Here is a 25,013-nt window from a genome sequence, read left to right as displayed (position 1 = left end):
GTGCACGATTTCGCGCCCTCGGCGGCGCTTATCAGAAGGCGGCTCAAGGGGTTCTACCATATAGTTTACAGGTGACGTTTGACTGATGACACGGTAGGGACCCTGGTACTTGGACACAAGCTTGGGTGAAAGTCCAGGGCTGGTAGCGGGAACCCAAAGCCAGACTAGTGAGTCAGGGGCATAGGGTGCCGGAGAAGAGGGAATATCCCGAAGGTGCTTCTGTCGCTGCTGATCTTCTGAAGTAAATGTGCGGGCGAGCTTCCGGCACTCTTCCGCATGTGCAGCAGCCTCGGACAGGGTAGTAGCCTCCGTTGTGTCAGGGCTATACGGAAGGATGGTGTCCATTGTGCAGGAAGGCTCGCATCCGTAAAGAAGAAAGAACCGGGAAAATCCTGTAGTGGTCTGTGTGGCGGTATTATAAGCGTACATCACGAAGGGGAAAATTCGGTCCCAATTGGTTTGGTCAGATGTGACCTACATGGCTAACATTTCGCCAAGAGTGCGGTTAAAGAGCTCAGTCATGCCATCGGTTTGCGGATGGTATGCAGTAGAGGTACGGTGAATTACGTTGCATTCCTTGAGCAAGGCTTCTATAATATCAGACAGAAAAACGCGGCCTCTGTCGCTCAGCAACTCTCTGGGGGCTCCATGGCGAAGTATGATGTTACGCAGAAGGAACCAGGCAACATCCTACGCAGATGCGTTGGGCAGAGGCGAAGTTTCGGCGTAGCGTGTGAGATGGTCAATCGCCACTATCACCCAGCGGTTGCCATATGAAGTACTCAGAAGGGGCCAATAAAGATGAACTCCGACCCTGTCAAAGGCCTGTCCTGGACAAGGCAATGGTTGCAGTGGAGCAGCTAAGGCATGAGGGGTATTCTTGCTGCCTTGGCAAGCGAGGCAGGAGCGGACATATTGGCGGACGAATCGGTACATCCCGCGCCAGTAATAATGAATTCGCAGGCGCGCGTATGTTTTGAGTACTCCTGCATGTGCACATTGCGGGTCGTCGTGAAACGCTACACATATATCTGAACGTAGATGCCGAGGAACCACGAGTAACCATTTGCGCCCATCCGAGAGGTAGTTACGGCGGTATAGGAGCCCGTCACGAACAGCAAAGTGGTGTGCTTGGCGACGCAATGCATGTCCAGTAGAAGGCCCTGATGGGTCTGACAGAAAAGCCAGCATGGCAACAATCCATGGATCCTTCTGCTGCTCCGAAAGCATATCCGTGACGGTGAGGGAGGACTCGCATGTTTGTACTTTCTGATGATTGGGCTGGCCTGACACTGGGGAGTGAGACAAGGCATCCGCGTCCGAGTGTTTGCGGCCAGAGCGGTACAGCACTCGAATATCATACTCTTGGAGGCGAAGCGCCCATCGAGCGAGGCGGCCTGAGGGAACTTTCAAGGACGACAGCCAGCAGAGCGCATGGTGGTCTGTGATGACGTCGAACGGGCAGCCGTAGAGGTAAGGACGAAACTTAGTTATGGCCCAAATGATAGCCAGGCATTCTTTTTCTGTAACAGAATAGTTTGCTTCCGCTTTTGTGAGTGCGCGGCTAGCGAAGGCAACAACGTATTCATCGAAGCCAGTCTTTCGTTGTGCAAGAACAGCGCCAATGCCGACGCCACTGGCATCTGTGTGTATTTCTGTCGGTGCGCTTGGGTCAAAATGTCGGAGTATGAGGGGTGAGATTAGAAGACGGCGCAGCGTCGTGAATGTCGCATCGCAAACTGGCGGCCAGGCCAAGAGGTCGTGGTTACCCGTGAGAAGCTGCGTCAAAGGCGCTATTATGGTGGCGAAGTTGCGGATGAAACGACGAAAATAGGAGCATAATCTGATGAAGCTGCGGAGTTCTTTTGTGGTCTTTGGTCGTGGGAATTCGGCAACGGCTTGGAGTTTGGTTGGATCTGGGAGCACACCATCTTTCGAAACAACATGGCCAAGGATGACTAGCTGCCAGGCGGCGAAGCGACACTTTTTTAAGTTGAGCTGGAGTCCAGCATCGGCAAGGCAAGTGAGCACGCGTTTGAGGCGGAACAGGTGAGAAGAAAAGTCTGGGGAAAAGATGACAATATCATCGAGATAACAAAGGCATGTCTGCCATTTGAGGCCCCGGAGGATGTTATCCATCATTCTTTCAAATGTTGCAGGCGCATAACAGAGGCCAAAGGGCATCAAGGTAAATTCATATAGGCCATCAGGCGTAACAAATGCTGTTTTCGGGCAGTCTGCGTCAGCCACGGGGACCTGCCAATAATTGGATCGTAAGTCTAAGGACGAAAAGAATTCAGCACCTTGGAGGCAGTCCAGTGCGTCGTCGATACGGGGAAGAGGATAGACATCTTTCCGGGTTATCTTATTTAGGCGCCGATAGTCCACACAAATACGAATAGTCCCATCTTTCGTTTTGACCAGCACTACCGGGGAAGCCCAGGGACTGTGTGATGGCTGTATAACGCCGCGTCGAAGCATGTCTCCTACGTGCTCATCGATGACGCGGCGCTCCGTCGCGGACACACGGTATGGACGTTGGCGTAGCGGTGCATGGCTTCCGGTGTCGATGTGATGAACGACTCTAGAGGTACGTCCTAAACATTGTTTTTGGAGGTCGAAAGAAGTTCGAAATTGGTTAAGGAGGTCAACGATCTGCTTGCGCTGATTCAGAGTGAGGTTAGGATCAATAAATGGAGCAAATGTTCGGTCACATGCAGGCGCAGGCGCAGAGGCAGGGAGAGCCATAGCGTCAATGTGAAGAGGAGTCGAGTCATCAGGCACATCATACACAGAGCTCATGTCGAATTCGTCAGCAAAGCCGAGGCACTCGCCACGATGTAAGCTTGATGGACACGAAAACCAATTTGAAACGTATAGTGTGCTGGAGCCGCGGCGAAAGGGAAGGAGGGCAAAGGGAAGCAAGAAGGAATGACAGCGTGCAGCAAGTTGAGATGGCGTGAAAAGAACTGTGGAATCGCAGAAAGCAACACAGGAAATGGGTACAAAGGCGGCAGAGAAAGGAGGGATATCAGTGTTGGTGGTGACGAAGACCCGAGCAGAAGGTGGAGGCAAATCTTCAGAAGGACTGCCGCAAAATGGAGTCAGTGCAAGTTCCGCACAGGCACAATCAATAACAGCGTGATGAGATGAGAGGAAGTCCCATCCTAGAACGGTGGCATGAGAGCCGCGGGAAAGAACAACAAACTCAATGTGGTGTAGACTGTCTTGTATGGCGACACGGACGGTACATGTTCCTAAGGGCTCAATTGGCTCACCGCTTGCTGTACGTAGCGAAATGACAGAAAACGGCGAAGCTGGTCGGCAATCACGGACACTGCGGCACCCGTGTCGACAAGCGCGTGAATGGCGACACCTTCGGCAAAAATTTCAATAATGTTCGTAGGCAATAAACGAGGGCTTGAGCAGTTCGAACAGACCGCAGTTCTTGCTTCCAGAACTGCGCCTTTTAGTTTTCCTCCACAGTTGGAGGGCGGTGGACCACGGGGGAGAGGGAACGTCAACGGGGAGATAGAGACCGACGTGTGTTGAAGCTTCGGGGAACAGGAGATAAAGGAGCGAAGTGCGGAACTGGTGGCGAATAGCGGGACTGGGAGTCGGTAGTATTCCCTTGACATCTCGCAGTATCAGGAGGATACCAACCCCGCCGGCGGCAGAACCGTGCCACGTGGCCAGCAAAGCCACACGCGAAGCAGATCGGCCGGTTGTCTTGGGTACGCCACGGATTATTAACAGAGGGCCTAGGTAGCGGTGCACTGTTTTGAGCTGGGCGTAGGGGCTGCGGAGGCGCGCAGAAGCCGCTTCTGGGCAAGTAGTTCGCAGCTGGAGAAGGCGACGCGTAGAAGCCGCTTGTGGGGGTGTAATGCGCAACTTCAGGCGGTGGTCTTGGCCTCGCGACGACGGCAGCGTACGTGAGCGGAACCGGCGCTGAGGGTGGCTGATTAGCGAGAGGTAGTGCGTCGCTGACTTGTTCGTGTATGACGCGTCGGAGTTCCGGGGACAAAGAGGACTCAGACGACTGGGTAGCAGGCAGCAGTGACAGTTGGCGCGAGACTTCTTCGCGAACGAATTGCTTGATTTGGTCGAGGAACGAAGAGTGGGCGGGAGCAGCACTGGAAGTGCCAGTTAAAGCCGAAATCATGTCGTCGGGCGCGGCAGCTCGGCGCGTAGTAAGGCATTGTTTGCGGAGCTCATCGTAGCTCTGGCACAGTGTAATGACATCGTCAATCGTTTGAGGATTTTTCGCCAAGAGCATTTGGAAGGCGTCATCCTCTATGCCCTTCATGACATTCTTGATCTTTTCAGAGGCGGGCATGGCGGGATTAATGCGCCGGCAAAGGTCAACTACGTCCTCAATGTAGCTTGTGAAGTTTTCACCCATTTGCTGAGCACGACTACGCAAGCGTTGTTCTGCGCGAAGCTTGCGCACAGCAGGGCGACCGAAGACTTCTTTGAAAAAATGGGTAAATGCTGTCCAGGTGGAGAGGTTGGATTCGTGATTCCGGAACCAGAGATTAGCGACTCCAGAAAGATAGAAGATGACGTTAGTCAGTTTAGCTTTGTCATCCCATTTGTTATGCGCACTCACGCGATGACGACAGCCAATCCTCCACGTCATGGTCGTCGTTGCCGCTGAAGACCGGAGGATCTCGTTGGCGTAGAGCACCGGAGCAGACGACAGGCGATGCCAGGGGCGGATCGGGCTGCGTGGCGTCCTGAGGCATGGCAGAAATGGTAGGAAGCGTCCGGCTGCGGAGTTCCAGGTTTGGGAAGGGCCCAGCACCTCCACCAAATGTCAAGAGGCATTATAGTTCGATTGCTAAAATGCTCAGATAGCAGAGCACCGCATCGAGAGGACACAGAGCTTCGGCGACACAGGCACAAGGCTTCTAAGCACTCGTTGTCGTCGTCTTTCTCTAAGCAGTGCCTACTGCTCGTTCTTCTTCAGTACAGAAGTATTGTGCAGTCCTGGAGACTTTTCGACATCCATTTGCAGCGGCAAGTTAAATATTTGTTGTTCAGTGATGTTGTTCAGTGTTGTTCAGTGACACTACTGATGCCATTGTTATCCCCGAGACTAAGACAAGTTCCTGTTCTATAGGAGCAATAGAGCGAGTGAGAAACGACTGAATATGTGCGTTGAAGGCATTCATTATTACGCGCGTGTTGTCAGTAATTTCGCCCTAATTTTCTAATTCATAGCAGAACTTCCAGGCCTGTATAGGTAGCGCCAAAATTTTTGTGGTTGTTGCGCCATGAAAATTGTCAGCGTTGTAGAAAAAATGGTGTTACGCGAGGACGTTATTGCAGCCTTAAGTTCACTGGAGAGTCTGTGCATGTAGTCCGAATTACCTCCGTTTCTACACATACACTGTATTATTCTTCTCATATGAATAATGTTATGCATTATCCACGATGATTTACGTTTTATAAGTTTTACTTTAGTTGGGATAACGTTACTTTCACAGCAACTGATGCCTTCCTTAAATTTTTGCCATGGGTTGCCTATAGTTTCGTATCTTTCCAGACACTTAGTTGTGTTTCCAAATAATCGATGACACCGTCGTCATCAGCTCTGACATAATTTTTTACAACCATGTGCTTTCCGTGCGTGGAGCCCTCAATATTATTTTTATTGCACCTGACCTTAATTGTTAATGCTAGTAGTTTGTGGTCTGATATGCCATCTTCTACTGTTAGTTCCGATAAGTTATGCGAGACAAATGCAAGGTTCAGTATTGAACTGCTTTGTTTTTGAATACGTGTAGGCACCTACACCAGCTCATTCAATGAAAAGCTAAAGCCAATGCTTAGAAGTAGTTTGCACCTTGAGACTTCCTTGCTAGTAATTTCAAATGTGTTCCAGTCGATAGAAGAAAGATTAAAATCACCTATATGGACCACTTTGCTTCTCTCTTTAGCTCTGCCGGATAGGAAGCCGTGAATTTGTGTAATGCAGTCATAAAAAGCATTTGGTTTCCTGTAGATTCCTCCTATTAGTATTGCTATGTCTTGCCCAGTATAGTACACCAAACACTTTCATGGTTTGCAATGCATCCCATTGCACAAAAAGACAAACTGTTTTATTGCCATTGCCACACTGCCCCCACAACTATCGCGATCAGATCGTAAGATCAAGTAAGTTGGTGGGATTAGTTCAAAATCGTGAATACCAGAATGTAGCTATGTTTCGTTAATGATAATAATGTCAGGAGAGTACAACAGTATTAGTTGTCTAAATTTCTCAATTTTGCTGACTATGCTGCGCGCATCAAAACACATCAAGGACAGTGAATCTGCACTTTTACATTGTCACATTCGGGCAGCTTTAGGTTTCCCGGAATCTGCTTTACGGGTTCCTCTGAGCAGTACTCTTGAATTTTTTGTCTCGTCTCACACGTACAACTTGTCGTTTACTTCAAGTTTGTTGTAGACAAGGGTAACCTTACCTCTATTTTCTTTTTCAGCTTTGCATGAGTGCCAAAGCTTACTGCGTATAGCATGAATGAGTGCTGGGAAATCCTCCAAAACAGATAAAGAACTGCCTTTCAGTTTGAAACAGTTTCGAAGCACAGACATTTTCTCAGTGAAGCTATAATGACGCAGAATGAGAGGTCGAACTTTTTTTTTTTTTACCTATAGTACAGTGAACACGCTCGAATGATTAAACATCTACACCTATCTTGCTTTTTTAGAATGTCATTAACGACTACCTGCCTCAGATCAGTAGCTGTTTTGTAAACTCGTTCCATCAGCCTATAAATGACATTATTACGGCGGCTTCTACTTTCTAGCTCATCAAGTTTGTTATTCAGATGTTCCATTTACGTACACACAAGATTAACTTTCTCGTCAAACTTGATCAACTTTCTCTTCAAACTTGATCAACTTTTCACTGTGTTCCTTGAAAGACGCAAACGGGGTTTCAATTTCCGCTAGCCGAGATTGAACATTATAAAATCCGGCTTCTGAAGTTTTCTGTGAACGTTTACTTTCCTTAACATGTTCTAATATTTCTTTAATCATGCTCAGGTCTGGGTTTTGCTCAACGTCACCACCGAGCAACAGAATCAAGCAGATCATCTCAAAGAAATCAAACAAGACAAGATGCACCGGGGCCATGGCAGCACCACTAAACGGACGTTATTACTGCTAACACATTTAACCAATGCCCATTTATTACTGACCTGTATGACAAAGAAGTGGTGGTTACTCGTGACGTCTGTGACGGTTCTGCCAAGCCCACTGAAGGGAACCCCCGGATGCTGTGGCCTTTTATAAGCATTTATTGATGTCGCTGTTGTTGCTCGTTGACCATTGGCTTATTCTAAGCACCCTTCAAGAGGGTAGATGCTGGGGTAGATGCTGTTCACAGATCTTCTGAGAAATACTTTGTTACCTGTCCGAAGTAGAGAAGTCCTTGTTATTCCTTCGCATCCAGAGTTTTTCAATTTGGCACATTTTCCTAAATGTTCTTAGACCCCAGTCAATTAACACCACACTGCCTTTGGACAGTGCTTTTGCTTGTCGCATCTTGGCTTTGACAGCAGCTCCTATTTCCTTGAGGTATTCACGATGCCATCTTTTCCACCAAGCTTTCACGAGTTCACATCTACTTTTCTAAGCTTCTTCATTGTCTCTGTTGCATGGCCTTGTTTGTCCGTCCTGAAGCTGTTAATAATAATATTTGGGGTTTTACGTGCCAAAACCACTTTCTGATTATGAGGCACGCCGTAGTGGAGGACTCCGGAAATTTTGACCACCTGGGGTTCTTTAACGTGCACCTAAATCTAAGCACACGGGTGTTTTCGCATTTCGCCCCCATCGAAATGCGGCCGCCGTGGCCGGGATTCGATCCCGCGACCTCGTGCTCAGCAGCCCAACACCATAGCCACTGAGCAACCACGGCGGGTGTCTTGAAGCTGTTACTGATGGCCATGATGTGTACAGGCGTCAGTGGAATGGGCTCATTAGGTTTGCCATACACGTATGTTAACGGTCAATTGTTAGGCGCTCCTCTGACTTCTGCTACCATTGCGCGTAGCTCCTCCACTGAAGTTGTTTTTCTCAAGATCATTTTTCGTATCAACGTGTTTAGGCTTCGTATGAGGCACTCGTAAAATCCTCCCCACCATGGGGCACACTCTGTAATTTTTTCCCATTTTATTTGGTGTATACTGCAGTAATCCTTCAGCCATTCGCGTCCAACAGCTTCAAGCATTCTGTTGATTTCCTTCTCAGCTTTCGTAAAGGTCCTAGCGTTGACTGAGTAGATTATGGTAGGTATATTTTGTCGTGAGGTGAACTGCTGGAAAGCTTGTAAAAAACTGGATGTCGACATGTCGTTGGTCATCTGTCATGTCAAGTGTACTCCTCTCATTACCACACAGGTAAAAATTATTAAGTATTGTTTAACAATTCTGTATTTGCTTTTCGCAAAAAGTGTTCCGATGAAGTCAACTCCCGTGAATTGAAATGGCCCCGATTCGCTGTCCGCGGGGAGAGGAGTGTTACCATATTTACTCGAATCTAACGCGCACCTTTTCTCCAATGAAATGAGTCCAAAAATTGCATACGCATTAAAATTGAGTCGACCCTAAATCCGCGTTACCATATTGTGATCGAGATTCAAAACACGTCCGCCTCGTATGCACTTCTAGCCTAGCTGCCTTCCTGCATGTGCATACCTCCATGTTGTATGTGTAACCAGGCATTGGTGTAACCTAGTCTACCACCAGTCTTCCTGTTTTCTGCGTTTATTCAATCAGCATGGAAGTGCCGACTGACTGCGAAGACATGCCTAGTCCACCATGATGCCGTATTTAAAAGGAAAGTTATCATGTGCCCGGAGACGGATGGAAATCGGGCTGCATCACAGCATTCCGAGTTCCTGAAGTTTGCATGCAGGACTGGCACAAACAGAAGGAGAATATTTTCGCCAGCAAAGCAACAAGGAATCGTTTAAATGGGCCCAAAGCAGGGCCACTTCGCCAAAATAGAGGAGCTCCTCACGGAACACGTGCAATAGCAGCCAGCAGCACAGCGGCCTGTGAGGACCGATCTGCTCAAAGCGCGGGCGCTGCAGTTAGCCCTACAGAAAGGGCTAAGGCAGAGCAACTTCAGAGCGAGCAGATGCTGGCTATCAAATTTTTATGAAAAGAAAAGGCTTTTCTCTTCGAAGGCGGACAGGGATATGCCATTAATTGCCAGAAGAATTGCCAGAAGAAGAGAAACTGCACTGTTTTCAGCTGTACATTTTGAAGTTGCACCATAGAAATGGCTACCACTTTGGACAAATTGGAAATGCCGATCAGACGCCGCTCTACTTTGACATGCCTGCCACCACAACCGTTGAAAAGAAGAGGGCAAAGCAAGCGTGCGTTTTGTGTTGTGGCCACGAAAAAACTAGAGTCACCGCAATGCTTTGTTGCACTGCGGATGGGCACAAGCTCCCCCGGTATCTTATCTTCAGACGGAAGATGCTCCCGAAAGGAATCGTGCTTCCGAGTGGCATGATTGTGCGCGCAAATGAAAAAGGTTGAATGATCACAAACTTGGTCGCTGACTGGATTGATAGCATTTGGCGGAAGAGACCCGGCGGCAGTTTGGGTCTGCGTGGGATGCTTGTGCTCGACGCGTTCAGGTGCCATCTTCACCAGTGCATCAAGGACAAGCTGGCTGCATGCAGCACCAACCTTGTCATAATACCCGGCAGCATGACATCGCAGCTCTAGCAGCTCGATGTTTGTTTGAACAAACCAGTGAAAGACAGAATTCAGGCACTCTGCACCGAATGGCTTGTCATTGGCTGCCACGAATTCATCCCCACCAATAAAATGAAGTGCTCCTCGCTGCAGGACTTTGCTGGATGGGTGAAAGATGCATGTTGCATGATCCCGTCTGCCATGGTGAACAAGGCCTTTAAAAAGTGCGGAATTTCAAATGCCATGGACGGCACCGAGGATGAAATGCTTTGGTCTGTTGATAGAGATAAGGAGTTGTCTGACAGCGACGAGTGACATCTACTGCCCCACACGACTCGTACCGGCGCAGTGAAAATCTTGGCGGCAAGGTTTGCCACTTCTATTTGTGTTTTTATTCATCATAACTTTAGTGTATTGGGAATAAATCTGTTTTTTCCAAATGAGAGAAAACAATATTTTTATATGAAAGGATGAGGTGTGCAGTATTGCACTTTTTTTTTTTGGTCATGGAAAATGAGTGCGCGTTACAATCGAGGGTGCGTTGCAATCGAGTAAATATGGTAATTTGAGTGGCCGGTCTTGTGTTATGCCTCTTGCAGACTATTCATTTGTTTAAAACTCTTTTTACAGAAGTGTACTGGCTTGGGCTAGTTGATTACAACTTATGATCAATGTCATCTGCGCACCACTTGGAACGAGAACTGGGGGACAACAGACGCAAGGACGAACTTTCAACTGGTTTTAATAGTAGCAAGTATGTAAACCTACCTACATAAATGTGACATAACTTGAATGACATCATAAAATATGCAGGTGAAATCAACAAGACGGACTTGCACACATGCGTTCACAATAGCAGGATAATTTCTAAATAATAATAAGTGTCATACCCAAGGCACACATTTTGATGACCTACACATTTATCGCTCCTCTTTCGCAAACTCCGGCCCCGTTAAGATAACCGATTTTCTTGCGTGATGGTCCCAATGAAGCCACACTGACGCAGTTTTTCCCAAGGTGATGAATTTTTGCCCCTTCAGTCATCTCACATGTAGTCTGATTATTGTGCTAGGCTACACCCTTGCAGTTGGTGAACAGCGGCTTACAACCACAATCCCAACAGTGTAAATCCAAGTGCCTTTGCACCGTCCTGTGTACATTAAAGGAATCAATTTGAAAAATTTTTGCACTAGAACATTCCCCAGAGGGCACTTAACCACTTCCAGCATATAGCAATTTGCTATGCAGCCTGGTGAGGGGCCCTTTAAGCGGTGCTTCTTACTAGTGAAGAGGTTGCACTGTATCATGATTTGTGATTGAGAACAAAGTAAAATGTGTAACGATGAAGACAGCCCAGGCATTGCTGCAGCCACATGGCTCCTGAAGTGAGGAAGACAAAGACCAAAGGATTGCTGCCTTCGTCACGCTGGCACTTGGTGAGAACTGCACTGTTCCCGACGTGACTGGGCTTCTCGTTAACCATCAATAAACCCCGTAGCAAATGCAATAAAAAGGCCTATCAATCTATAAGAGGTCAAGGTTTGTTATCATAAGAAACAAGTTTTGAGCAGACTACAAAAACAAAAGCACGTTTGAAGTGGTATAAATTAAAGTAGATCAAATGAAATTTGGTCTTTTCCCTTTACTAAATCTTTTCTTGTTGCCTTGTACTATTATAAATAAATGATAGGTGAGAAGGCTAGGGCTACGTAAGAAGCATTCTTTCCTTTGCAGTTTGCAAAGGAAAGAATGCTTCTTCTGAATTTGATCGCTTAGCTGATCAAATTAGTGATATGAAATGCTGTTTGTTTGTTATTGCTTGTACAGGTTTGCTTTTTGCATTTCCAAAATAGCACATGCATCTAATACTATATCTCCAAAAGCTTTGCTCACCTGAATGGAGGGAAACTCTGATATTGAAATGAGTACTGAACAAAACAGCACACTTTGTCATGCCTAACCCATTCGGTTGCTCCCCTCACACTTGTGAGAACATTCCACAGGCTGTGCTGATAACATGGGCACGGACTCACACAATCATGCCATAAATCTGCTTGCAAGTAATGAAGATCCCACAAAGATGCTTCACCAGTGCTGCCACCATTACTGCCATTATTCTGATTCTTTGCATCTTACCCATTATGCCATCAAAAAACCTGCAATGTGTCTTAGTCGGCTGCTTCCGTTTCGGTTTTATCTCACAAACAGTTTCCGATTGCTGTGCTCACAAAAGCTGTTGTTTCTCACCTCTCAGAGGGCGACCACTCACTCATTCTCACTCACTCGTTCTCACTCAGCTCACTCGTTTATTGCTCACAGGGGTGCAATTACATCAGAGGCAGGCGCTGGTATTACAAACAATGCCGTCATATACAAACAATGCTGTAATGCCTGCATTTCTTTTCTTCGGACTAACAAAAACTGATTGCCCCTTGTTGGCAATGGAATGAAGGATTACTGCAAACTCCTGACGGGTGCACAACCATGCAATTTCCTTGCATGCACTCAGATCCACGGTTCGATTACACTGTGGACGTGCATGCCAGCTGTTGTTCTGCAAGCGAGTTAAGCGGCGTTTCCTCCGATGCGGACTACTGCCCAAGTGTCAAATTGGAATATTCCAGTTTATCTACCTTTTTATTCTTATAAGTACTTATGCAAGCCCATCTTGAGTCTTGAATAAACAATGCACGTATACTTAGGGAAAATATTTTTTGTCAATTTAGCCATGCTAAAAAAATTATGGTAAATTCTTTTCGAGGTAGGTCCCTGTGAAGGTTTTAAATCTGCAATAAAAAAAAGACGCGACCCTGGAGGGTCACATCTGACAAAAATATTGACCTCACAATGGTTGAGCCAACTATCTGCAGTAAACTAAAAATTACGCCATTCAATCCATTGCTTAGTTGTGAAACTTGACCTGTAACTTGATGACTAACATGCCACATTGCATGCACTTAAGATGGCATGCCAACAGACAATCACTTAGTGTAAGAAGGGCATTTTGTACATGCATACAAACACTGCCAGTAAGTGAAGCACCAATTGAGCATTTGACTCACCCCTTGAGCTGAGAGCCATCTTGCTGCCTTGATGGCACACTCGGCTTGGATGGCTGCCACGGGCGAGTACTTGGCGTAGTGGATGCAGCTCTCGCGCAGCTGCTCCCAGCCCTCATCCACTACTGCTCCACTGTGCCTGCCATCCTCAGGGCTGCCATCTCCTGCAACAGCAGCTGAAACAGCAGGTCATTCGCGTAAACATCCACTTTGTGTGTGTCATCACTCATGACAACATCAACATTGAAATCAGTGCTATTTGCAATTCCCTGTTTGTGACCTGCACAGCATTGGAAAACGTTAAACCACAGTAACTCAAAATATCTCAATGCTGACGGGTGGACTTGTTTATCTTCTTTGGGTGAGCGCTTTTCATGGACTAACAAATGTTATGGCTTAGTGCAAGACACACCTGCATGTATCAGAAGATACTGGAATGTTATAGATGGTTTTATCTGCTGTCTGTTGTCGCCGATCCTTGTGTAATCTGATTGCATGTATGCACGACGTGAATGGTGAAGAACTTTCTGGAAGACACGCTGACTTCAGCGATTACTCTGGAACATTCGATGGCTCGTGTATAAAAGCTGACACGCTTGACCCACTGATCAGATTTCGATGTTCACCAACCGTGTTCACCACTGCTGCTGTGTTTTGAGTGTAACTTGTTTTGTGGGCACAAGTTCGTCCAATAAAAATTTAGTTTTGCCATTCACAGCTTTACAGCTGTATTATTCACTGTCACTACTACGTGACATGTGGTGGAGGTGCTAGTGCATTCATGTACCGAACGCCCCTGCAAAGCCGTGATTCAAGCCCGAGCAACACCAACACCAACGTCACCAAACAACACCAACGTCACCACGGACCAGCGAGCTAGCCACAGGCTGTAAGGACAACGCCCGGAACACGGACTTTTGCCTGAAAAGACCAGGTAGTGCATGGCCACGACAGCAGCTATAATGACAGCTCCAGTGTCGCCAACACCAATCCTGCTGCAGCAGTCCAGGGAGCCACCGACGTTCTGCGGTTCCACATTTGAAGAACCAGGAAGCTGGCTGGAGACATATGAGAGGGTCGCTACGTTTTACAGCTGGAAGAGCGAAGACAAGCTGCGACACGTCATTTCACATTGGAAAATGCCACCAGGACGTGGTTCGAGAATCGAGAAGCCACCTTAATGACGTGGGACGTGTTCCAAAATAGCATCCTGCAGACATTCACAAGCGTCGTGCGCAAAGAGCGCTCCCAAGCTCTACTAGAAACCCAAGTACAGTAGCCCAATGAGACCACAGCGATCTTCACGGAGGAGATGGCCCATCTTTCCCGGCATGTTGACCCGGAAATGGAGTAAAAAAAGCCCGCTTTCTGATGCGGGCCATCAAGCAAGAACTTTTCGCTGGGCTGGTCCGCAACCCACCGAAGACCGTAGCTGAGTTTTCTACAGAGGCATCGACGATTGAGAAAAACTATGAAAATGCGCACTAGGCAATATAAGCACCAAGTGTGCTCGCTGCAGTGCTCCACCTAAGGACTGGGTTCCGACGACCTTCAAGAGACCATCAGAGCCATTGTGCGCAAAGAACTGCGCAAGATTTTGCCTTCGTCGCAGCTTCAAATGGCCTCAATTGCCAACGTCGACAAAGAAGAGGTTCAGTGACCGCTTGGAGTTCCTGGGGTGCAACCACAATTACCGCAGCCAAAGCAGGAAGCAATGACCTAGGCCGCTGCCGCCCACTGTCAAGGTCCCCCTCCATGACCGCGCCAGAGCCCTGTGACACCGCAATTCCGTCACCCACCGCCACCAGCCCGCCCACCCATTGCCCAGCGCAGTTACGTGAGAAACACGGACATTTGGTGAACCCCCGACCCCCGCCTGCTCTGTTATCAATGCAGAGAAGCCGGCCATGTGTACTGCCGATGCCCATACCGTGACTTGGGACTGAAGGTTTGCCGTCAACACACCGCATCCACAGCTTGAGGAGCACCCACGTGACATCGCCAATAACCTCGCCGCCACTTAGTGGAGCCCTCGACGACTATCCGGTTTGCCATCACTAGGCCGCTACCTGTCGCTGCAGTACCATCCATACGCTGGCCCAGACCAGGGGCTAGTCCTTCAGCCCATATTTAGAAAACTCAAAGCAGCAACCGAGGGAGGTGCGGCTGCTGTTTGTCGAAGTGACGAAGATCCTCCACAACCAACGAAGACGCCGAAGAGACTATCTTTACAACACAACACGCTGCCATCCCGACGAAGCCTGGAAGCAAAGAATGCACCGACTAAAGACCTGACGACACGACACACCAGGCACACATCAACGCGATGCAGCCACAATCGATGCCAAGACCGAACTGCAACGCAGGACAAAGAACCACTGACCTCGACGTGATTATCGATGGCCACACAGTCACCGCTTTAGTGGACACAGGAGCTGACTATTACGTCATCAGTGGATTATTTGCCACACAGTTGAAGAAAGTTAAGACTACATGGGAAGGCCCCCAAATCCAGACAGCTGGAGGACACCTAATAATGCCAACTGGAATCTGCACCGCAAGACTTATGGTTCATGACCGGACCAACCCTGCCACCTTCGTTATCTTCCAACAGTGCTCACGAGACGTCATTCTCGGCATGGACTTCCTAAACAAACAACGCAATCATCAACCTGAAGTCGAAGTCGATAATGCTGTCGGAAGACCAAGCGATAACGCTGGATAGCTGACGTAGTCGCCACGCCTTGAGTGTGCTCAATGATCAAGTGAGCATCCCACTTTGTTCCAGCATCATTATTTCCGTTGGCACCAAAACACGCTAGTTGAACTAGCCTGCTTTGAAGCAGCCCAGTTTGGGCAACCACAATGGTAACCTTCTAAAGACAATGCTTAAAGTCATCACAAATGTTCCAAACTATACCTCAACCCATCCCATATGCCTACTGTATAATTTATGCCTGTACATAATACCTTCGCATATAGGTTCGCAAATCTGCATAAAAACACTACTGATAGAAATGACCCATTTTTGCATTGTATTGTCAAGCTTATGCCACATCATACAAAATGCACACACAAACCACTTCTATCATACCTCGATGTAGGACAAACTACGAACTCCAAATGCTAAAATATGTACTTCCAGACTGCTCTAACAAGGAGTGCCTATCAGTGCATACATCCTGTACCATTTCTTACAATTAGAAAGCTTTACGTGGATTAAAATCCGGTTTCTTTGTTTTTATAGGTTTTGTTTTATTTTGGGATTGTATTATGTTTGTTATGCCAAAAATATTAATATATTGCGTTACTTTAGTCTGTTTTTGTTTTCGTTAGTGATTACACTGTATTATTGTCACCAGTGCCAAGTTGCCAGGTTGGCAAGGCCTGTCAAGTGCTCGTGAAGACTGTTTTTTCTCGTCAACCCCATTTGTTGTACATGCCCTGTACAAAAAGCTGAAATGAAGCATTCATTTATTCATTTGTGCCACTCTGTCTGTGCTGGTCTCCAATGAACCTGTTCGATGCCAACTTGGGTAACTGGGCATGCACCACTCGGTGTGGGCCTCCCTTCAATGAACGTCTTTGACTTTAACTTGAGTAACTAGGTATGTGCCACTGGGAATGCGCCGCTAGACAATGACGAAAAAGATCCGGCACGTTTCTTTGATGCTGAGCGGAACCTAACCCACGTCACAAGCATTCCTCAAGGATCGCAGCCAGATGCATTAGCAGACTGCGTCGCAAATGCACTGGGTATGCACCGCTTTTCAATGACCGCCTTTCACGCCAACACTTTAGTGAGCTGCCCCATGAATTCACTGTGTATGTACTCCTCTTCAATGAAGCTCTCATCAACTTGGGTAACTGAGTATGTGCCACTGCGCGTGCGGCAAGCGAGGAAATAATTCTCAGCATTACGAGGCACCGGCATGCAAAGCTTCTCGTCTCAGAGGCCATGTGCAGACGTCTCAGCAGTGCCACTAGATGGTGCAGCATGTACAAAATGAACATATGCATGTGTAGCATACCTGAGTAACTCAAGCAGACTAGGTGATTATTTGTCGCTGCCCCGTTTCAAAGGGGATGCCAATAAATCATCATCATTGTCATCTAAGTACGAGAAATCCTGGTTGCCGCAAGAAACGTGTCCTGCACTGGCACGCCATGCATTTCAGATCACACGGCGGCAACAGTGCTAGATGTAACTGAGCTTGTTAGCCAAGTGTTCTTAGGAACGAGCGAAAGAGGAGTCTGCTGCAGTAAATACCTCATAAATTACCCGTTTCGACAATGGCAGTACATTGGGTTGCTATATTGATTCAATGATACTGCATTACCAATGACAGTCATGGCGAAATGGGTTCTGCCACAATATTTAAGGAAGAAAGCATACAATGTAAAGATATTGCAAATGAACACAACCTATAATGCATATCACATTGCGCCAAAATTCGCAAAAGTACCCGTCTTGGGAAGACAACCAATGGAAGCAGACATGTAAATGCACACCATGCATGATAATAAAAATTCACTCAATACAAGAAAAACACAGACAATGCACACAACCACGTACCCCCTTGGACATCACGGATGGGTGGCTCATTTGCTCTGAGCTCGAGTCGAGATGGCTCTGGGGCGGTCATGGAAGTAAGGATTGCACATTGCACGTTTGCGCTGCAAGAACACTAGGAATTTCTTCCTATGAGGATACTAAAGGACCTAGGAAAATGAAAAAGATTTTTGGCATAAATAAACAAATTCTTATGATGGTCATTACCATAGTGAACATGACGTGCGTACTCCACATTTACGCTGCTGGAAATGTATGGTACAAGAAATGTAAGGTGTCCCCTCAGTGAGGATACTATAGAACCAAGTTAAGATGGAAGAGTGCTTTCTTTTTGTCACAAAAGACGTATTCGAATTATTATTTACCGTAGAGAAACTTGGAGATGTGTGCATTGCATGTTTAAACTGCAAAAAATCCCCCCCCCCCCCCTTTTGAAGGATACTACTTGTATACTATTTACCTAACAAACATAAAAGGATAGACATTTTTGGTGTAAGAGCCGAATTCGCATGGGAGGGTCGAAACCTCTGTAAAAAGTAAACCAAGGCAGTAAAGCTACTTGGAAATATAATCTTTAAACTGTGCTGGGGGTTGTCTATAACGTGTAGACCTACGGAGAAATGATCTTGGTTGTGGAGTAGGACGACAAGAACTATTACTCGTAAATGAACTGGAATGTGTGTCGGTGTCTCGAGTTCCTTCAGGAGCCCTGTCTTGGGATGAAGTGTCGGATGGAAGCTCAGGAGATTTTTCTGCATGGGATGAACCCGGTCGTGGGAGTGAAATAGAAGGTTGTAATGAGGCGGGTACAGCAGGAAAGCCGGTACCAGTAGGAATGAAGACAGTAGCATCAGCGAGAGAAAGCAACAGTTCATCAGCCCTCGGTTGTAGAAAAGAGCTGATCATGATAGCCTTGTTGGTTACCCTGGGAACGTCACAAAGTCGAATGGAATTGTCTTTCTTCCGAATCACGACAAGCAGAGAAATCCACTCGGAATCTGACACTCGTTCAATGATACCAGCTGATTCCAAACAATGCAGTTAGGCAGAGACTTGCTCACGGAGAACCAGAGGTAGAGGACGTAGTTTCACTGAGACTGGTTGCACTGAAGCTCAAAGACGAACATTGTGGTTGAAGCTCTTAACAAGTCCCAATTGTTCTTACAACAGACGAACAAACTCTGTTGTAGCATTGTGCGGTAGAGATGACAGCTGAATGCCTGGGTCAGCTGAAATTCCTGATACTTGCTGACGTGTGAGCGAAGACCGTTCAAAGTCAATGCCCAAAGCTTGAATGGTGTCAAGGCCCAGAAAAGAAGTGCCTTGGTTCGCAACGTGAAATGTCACTACTGCAGGCATGTTACGGTACTTTATGAGCATGGAAAAACGTCCTGAATGCAAACACTTAGCACCCACAAGCTCAGCCTCAGTGTCTTCATGCTTAGGCATCTGATAATGCTTACGTTTTAGCCATTCATTGATATGCCTAGGATCAATGCATACACGTAGTAAGCCATACTTTTTACGTACAATACGAATTATGATTCAACCTAATTCCATTGGATAATGGCACATCGAAAATCTGAATCTTTGGCATGCCCTTTGGTCGCTACCACTTTCTGAGGCTGCCCTTCGGTATCGCCTTGGCTCCTGAGATGCTTCAAAAGAACTGAGCGAGATTCTTGACAGGGCTCCGGGGGTGTGTGTCTATGTAGATGGCGTCCTTACTTGGGTTGTAACTAAAGAACATGACACACACGTTTTCGAAATGCACTGCAACTGGCAAAAAATGCTAGCTTGATGTTCAACACAAGCAAGTACAGACCAAATGCCACACTGAGCACGTCCCTTGCCGAAATGTTGCAGCCAGCGGGCAAAGCTGCAGTGCACAGAAGGTTAGCCGTTGCCGATTACTTTGGGAAATACATTCCGAATCTAGAAGAAAAGACCGCGCTTTTGCGCAGCCTCATCAAAAAAGACACCAAGTTTGAATGGTCAGCCAACAACGCGAATGATCTGCACATGGCTCAGCAGCGCACCTTTGTTGGCTGTTTTCAATGCTGACAAGGAAACTAAAATTTTTTCCGACGCTTCTAAAAATGAATTAGGTGCTACACTTATACAGCTTCGTGGTGATAGCTGGCAACCTGTTACATATGCATTAAGCACAATGAACGAGACTGAGCAAAGATATTTGCAAATTGAGAAAGAGGCAAAGGGCATTACCTTCGAATGTGAAAAATTTAATCACCTCGCATACGGGCGTAACATAGTCATAGAGACCGACCACTGCTAGCCATTGTATCCAAAGGAATTGGTGACATGCCACTGCATCATCAGCATTCCTTCATGCGCTTACTGAACTACGATTATGTGCTTGAATGTGTACCAGGAAAACAACTGCTGCTGGCCGACATGCTCTCAAGGTCGACACCCATCAACCACACAGGGGACACGAGTGGCACAACAGAAGTAGAGGTTCACACGAATGGTGCAGTCTCAGACCTGGTAAGCAGAAAAACTCTGTATCGCTCAATTGGTGCAACTGCAAGTGACCCTTTGTTACAAAAAAGTGATGTGCTATATCAGCAACAGCGGCAATCTTGATGGCTGCATGAAACCTTTTGCTGCCGAGTTGTCATTAATAGAGGAAGTGGTGCTGAAAGGAACTGAAGTAGTTGTTCCAAAGTCGATGAGGGACAAAATGCTTTATACATGAAGGGCATTTGGGCGTAAACAAATGCAAAGCATGAGCCCAATGATTGATGCTTTGGCCCAACCTTAATGCTGATATTGAAACTATGGTAGAAAGTTGTACTGTATGGCAGAAATATACATACAAGCAACTGAGCAAGCCTTTCATGCTCAGACCAACACCAGATCATGCTTGGTACAGAGTCGGTGTTGATATCATTCGGCATGGGGGAATCTCGTGCATATGCAAGTGCAATGTGCAGTCAAACTTCCCATCGGTGGAAAAACTGAGCAAAACCATGTCGGGCACAGTCAATGCCAAATTGAGTAGCATTTTTGCACGATACAGAATCCCAGTTGAGGTATGCAGTGAAAATGGCCCACAGTTCACGTCTCGTGAATTTGCCACCTTTGCATCCAGGTACGAGTTCAAGCACGTGACATCTGGTCCTGGCTTTCTGCAGTCTAATGGACTAGTGGAAAAACGTGTCCAGATAGTAAAATGGATCATGAAAAAAACGCAAGAAAATCACGACGACTTCTGGCTGGGCCTGCTCCGCCACCAATCTACACCAGTGGAGGACGATCGTTCCCCAGGCAAGCTGCTGCAAGGCAGGCAGCTATGAACCAGGCTCCCAGACTACAACTCGCAACCTAAAGGTTTTGCATTTAAGCATTGAGAACTCAAAATCCGCAAGGACGTACTAGCTCTCCAAAAAGGGCAAGCGGTGAGAATCCGAGATAAAGCATGGACCAGCAAAGCACAGGTCATGAGACCAGCAGCGCCAAGATCCTATCACCTCATTACTAAAGATGACCAAAAACGTCCAATGCATGAGCAATTTCGACGCGATAATTTCGACAGCGATGAGCCGGAAAGCGAGGACGACCAGACAGAAACTTGTTTGTCCCTACTAATTAGGGTGCACGCAAACGCGACTCAACTCCCAAAACCACTCCCAAGACGGTCTAGACAGATAAGTCATCAACTAAGATGGCTGCAGCACGAACACAATTTCAACCAAGTGTATTGTGTATCTTGGCTTTAAGAAACTATTAAACAGAGGAAGATGTATCGTACAGACTGTGCATGCGCTGCACATGTCAGCTTGCATTGAATGACAGCACGAACATTACGGCAACATGTGTTTGTGAATGCTGACCACTATATACGCTCTGGGCGGTTCCAGAATAAACATTATTTTCATTCAAGTCTGTCTAAACAATACAGACCTGATATATGATTTAGCGATTTCCATTTTAATCAGTTTTGATCATGAGGAATCAAAAGGCAAAATAGCTTTCTTTGGCATATAATATATATATATATATATACATACACACACACACACACACACACACACACACACACACACACACACACACAGTAAAAGCTCGTTAATTCGAACCGCAAGGGGAAGCCGCTTCAGTTCGAATTAACGAAAGTTCGAACTAACGAAAGTGAAGGAGAGCCACAGTACACTGCGATTTGGAAGCAGTAGGGCATGTCAGAAATTTGGCGAGTCACGCGGCACACGCCATCTTCAAGTCGAAGCTCTGGGTCCGACTGTGCCACACCACCAATGTCCACCGAAACGAACGTTAGCCGAGGCTTAACACCATCACAATGAATCGCGATGGCCGATACCTCCTAAGCTGAAAACAGAGGTGCACAACCGATGAAGACTGCCGCGACAAAGACGCTGAACAAGTGAAGGTGGCGAAGGCCCTGATTCGTTGGTTCTTGATTGCAAGCGCAGCTGCAACGGACTTGATTCGCTGTGTTTTGGCGCTTGCCGTGCCATCTCCGCACAACATTAGCAGCTGTACAAGATTTGCTAAGCCTCCGAGATTCGCAAAGGGCAAGAAGTCTCGGAGGTTATGTAGAACGGAGAGGCGGCAGCCGCCACTGCCTTCCGACTGACACTGCGTCGGTTAGATTTTTTTCCGATTTTGCCTTCTCTCGCCGTTCTCTCCGTTTCGGAGGCAATACAGCCTTGTGTGTAGGCAGTAGGCGTGTTTCTCTGGCCGTGTGCCAGGCGAGCGTAGTTAGAATTATCCATGAGGGAACCTTCTCGTGTTCGAATTAACGAACTTTTTTATACATAGACTTCTGTGGAGCTTGGCCGGACCAAATCGTACAGTTTGAATTATCCATAAATTCGAATTATTGAAGTTCGAATTAACGAGCTTTCACTGTGTGTGTATATATATATATATATATATATATATATATATATATATATATATATATATATATATATATATATATATAGTGTTGGCATATAAGCTCCCCACATGTGGCTACTTTCATTAAAAAGTACGCGAAGGCATACAAACTAAATGGAGTAGGCCTACTAGAGCTCAAACATCAACTTCAGCAAGAAGAACTTGCTAAAAACTTGTACAACCTATGACGGTGTGACTGTGACTCACTAAAAGTTTTCATAAAAAGCGCTAAAGACGAAGGAACACACACAACAGGACTGGCGCTACTTCCAACTGGCATTTATTACAAATGGTCACCTATTTATGCTCTGCCCATCACGTATATCATGCATTCATTACCATACACAATTTAAATGAATCATAACATACATACTATTGTATGGTTAATCAGTTCAAGTGTCTAGATATCTCGACAGAAACGTCACTTCTTTTTCTTGCAAAATCAAAGATGTACAGCTGATGCACTTTTGCGTCAGCTGTACATTGATCTTTCGGTTGTTAGATCTCGGTTTTCTTGTTTGTCCTATGTGTTCTCTGGTGCCGATTGTAGCCAAGCTATTCTTTATGTTTTAGACTGCAACAAGTCATTATAAAGGGGCCCTGAACTACTTTTTATCGAAGTGGAGAAAGACATTTTAAGTGAACATAGGCTATTTCAGAACCACTTTGCCACAAAAAGTACTTCAATGCATTCAGCAGAAGCGGAGTTATCGGTAATCAAACACTGCCTGAGCTGTGCTCCCCTTCCTCGTCCAATTCCTTGCACTGCGAAGGCTAGGGCAGAGACGTCACCGTGGTGCGCAGTTCAAATTTCCCATTTGGTGCCTGTGCCAAGCTAAACGTAAGCCAAATGCAGTTGTCCTCAGAGAGCCGCAGTGCGCTTACGAAATAGCGCATCGCAGTCACCTCGGTGCGCGCTGTGGTGCGCTACGTCATAGCACACCGCAGTGCGCTATGACGAAATAGAGCGCACAGAAAAGAGCGAGGAGCATGGGGTTTTTGAAACAAGAGCGTTTGAGAAAAAGGCGAGTTCGCGCTCCGCTTGCGAGCTCCACGGACCGCATACGACAGCAGAACTTGGCTGTGATGTTCACAACAGCATATGCTACCCGTGGACTATGTTATTTCACCAAGCCTGAGGGGCAGTTCAGGGCCTCTCTAACGGCCCTTCTGATGTTTCTGTGTACCTTATATATTTCTTTATTTGGGCAATGTTACAAGTGCGTACAGTGTGAGGCTGTAAGAACAGGCCACATTAGCTTATATTTAAAAGGTTTATTGTGGAAATTCAGTGATTTATGAAGGTTACCAGAAAGTAGTACAGCAAGAAAGCCTGATAAACACTAGTGCTTGATGAAACCACATAATCAAGAACAGGAAAGAGAGAAAATACAAATAGATATACAAGTCCAGGGAAAAAATAACATTGTGATCAACAAGTCTGCATGCGGCTACCTTCTAAGAAACTAGTTTTCTTTTTTTTTTCCAATGGCATGAAACTGGGAGAGTGTGCTTGCATAAGGAAGCTGTCAGTTTGTCTATTGGAATAAGAACAGTGTTTTCTGAAAAGTCCTGGCATGCATGATTGGCAATTTTAATTATTTTTTTCCTGCACTTGAAATTTTTCTGTATTTTCTTTCTTAGTGTATTTATTTATGTTTGCTTGCATCAAGCACCAATTTTCATCTCGCCTTCAAAGCTGTATTTTCTTTTTCTGGTAAACTGTATAAATCGCCACATTTTAGAAGGAACCTTAGTGGGAAGTTAGCTCTCATCCGTCTCTAGTGTCATCCTGTTGATGCTGCTTGTCTGTGTGTGTGCATGTGCATGTAGATTTGGATGTGAAATCGGGGCCTTGGGTGGGCTGTATCGTTCTTCTCCTGTGCAGCCTCATGAATTCATTGACTATAGTGCAACAGAAATACAATGGGCATGAACGAAGTAAAGACACAGAGCGTTTTGTTCTTGTCTATTGTCTATCCGTTGCACTTTAGTTAATAATGAATACACACCAACTCATCCAGTTTTCAGTTCTTGTGTCGAGCTCATAAGCCCGCTTGTGGCCTAGAATATCTGCATGCCTATGTATCCTGTAACTTAATTTTTGGTCATGTGCTTGCAAGTCACATGTCAATCTCCTGATTTTTCTCGCAATCTTGTGTGCAGGCCCGACAGTTTCTGGTGAATCCATACAGGCATGAAGGATGTTGTAGTCTACAAATTTGCACTGCAAGTGCTGCGTTGATTGCTTTCAGTTTAGTTTTTCTGGGTTGTGGGGCGCACTACGCCTCTCCCACTACGGGAGAGGCGCACTACGCCCTCTCCCGATTCTCCCTCGCTCTCGCGACGCGCGCTCACCCTTTCTCCCCGACTCGCGGGCAGATAGACGGGCGAGGAGGACATTCCCCTCGCCCAGGTAAAAAGCTACAAAACAGCGCGACCGGGGGAGACCTCTCTCTGACGCCGGACCCCTAACCTGCCGGACTGGAGTACCTGCCGCAACCCATGAGTGGCCTCGTTTGCCGGACTATCCTGGGCAACGAGTCCAGCCTATTTATTACTATTACAGAGAGGACGTCCCTCTGCCAGTGCTATTTATTGCCTGTAGCAATAAACATTCTTACAGTTGTCGCGCTTTTCGCGCTACGGGTTGGGGAGTAACACAAAGCGACTGCGTGGGGCTAGATCTGGAGCTCGCCTTCAGCTCTAGCCGCACGCAGAGTGGAACCCCCA

General features: G+C 46.6%; 1 protein-coding gene across 4 annotated transcripts in view; it reads right to left on the bottom strand.

The window, feature by feature from the left end:
* brun (trafficking protein particle complex subunit brun) overlaps positions 1 to 25,013 on the bottom strand; it is a 663,235-nt gene that overhangs the window by 478,410 nt on the left and 159,812 nt on the right. For all 4 annotated transcript variants that reach the window (XM_070522710.1, XM_070522707.1, XM_070522708.1 and 1 more), the window contains one exon: positions 12,788 to 12,960. In XM_070522710.1, coding sequence (XP_070378811.1) covers positions 12,788 to 12,960 — 173 coding nt within the window. The remainder of the gene's footprint in view (positions 1 to 12,787; positions 12,961 to 25,013) is intronic.

This window comes from Dermacentor albipictus, chromosome 7 (genome assembly GCF_038994185.2).
Source record: "Dermacentor albipictus isolate Rhodes 1998 colony chromosome 7, USDA_Dalb.pri_finalv2, whole genome shotgun sequence".
Classification (NCBI taxonomy): domain Eukaryota; kingdom Metazoa; phylum Arthropoda; class Arachnida; order Ixodida; family Ixodidae; genus Dermacentor; species Dermacentor albipictus.
This window is presented reverse-complemented; position numbering and strand designations above follow the sequence as displayed.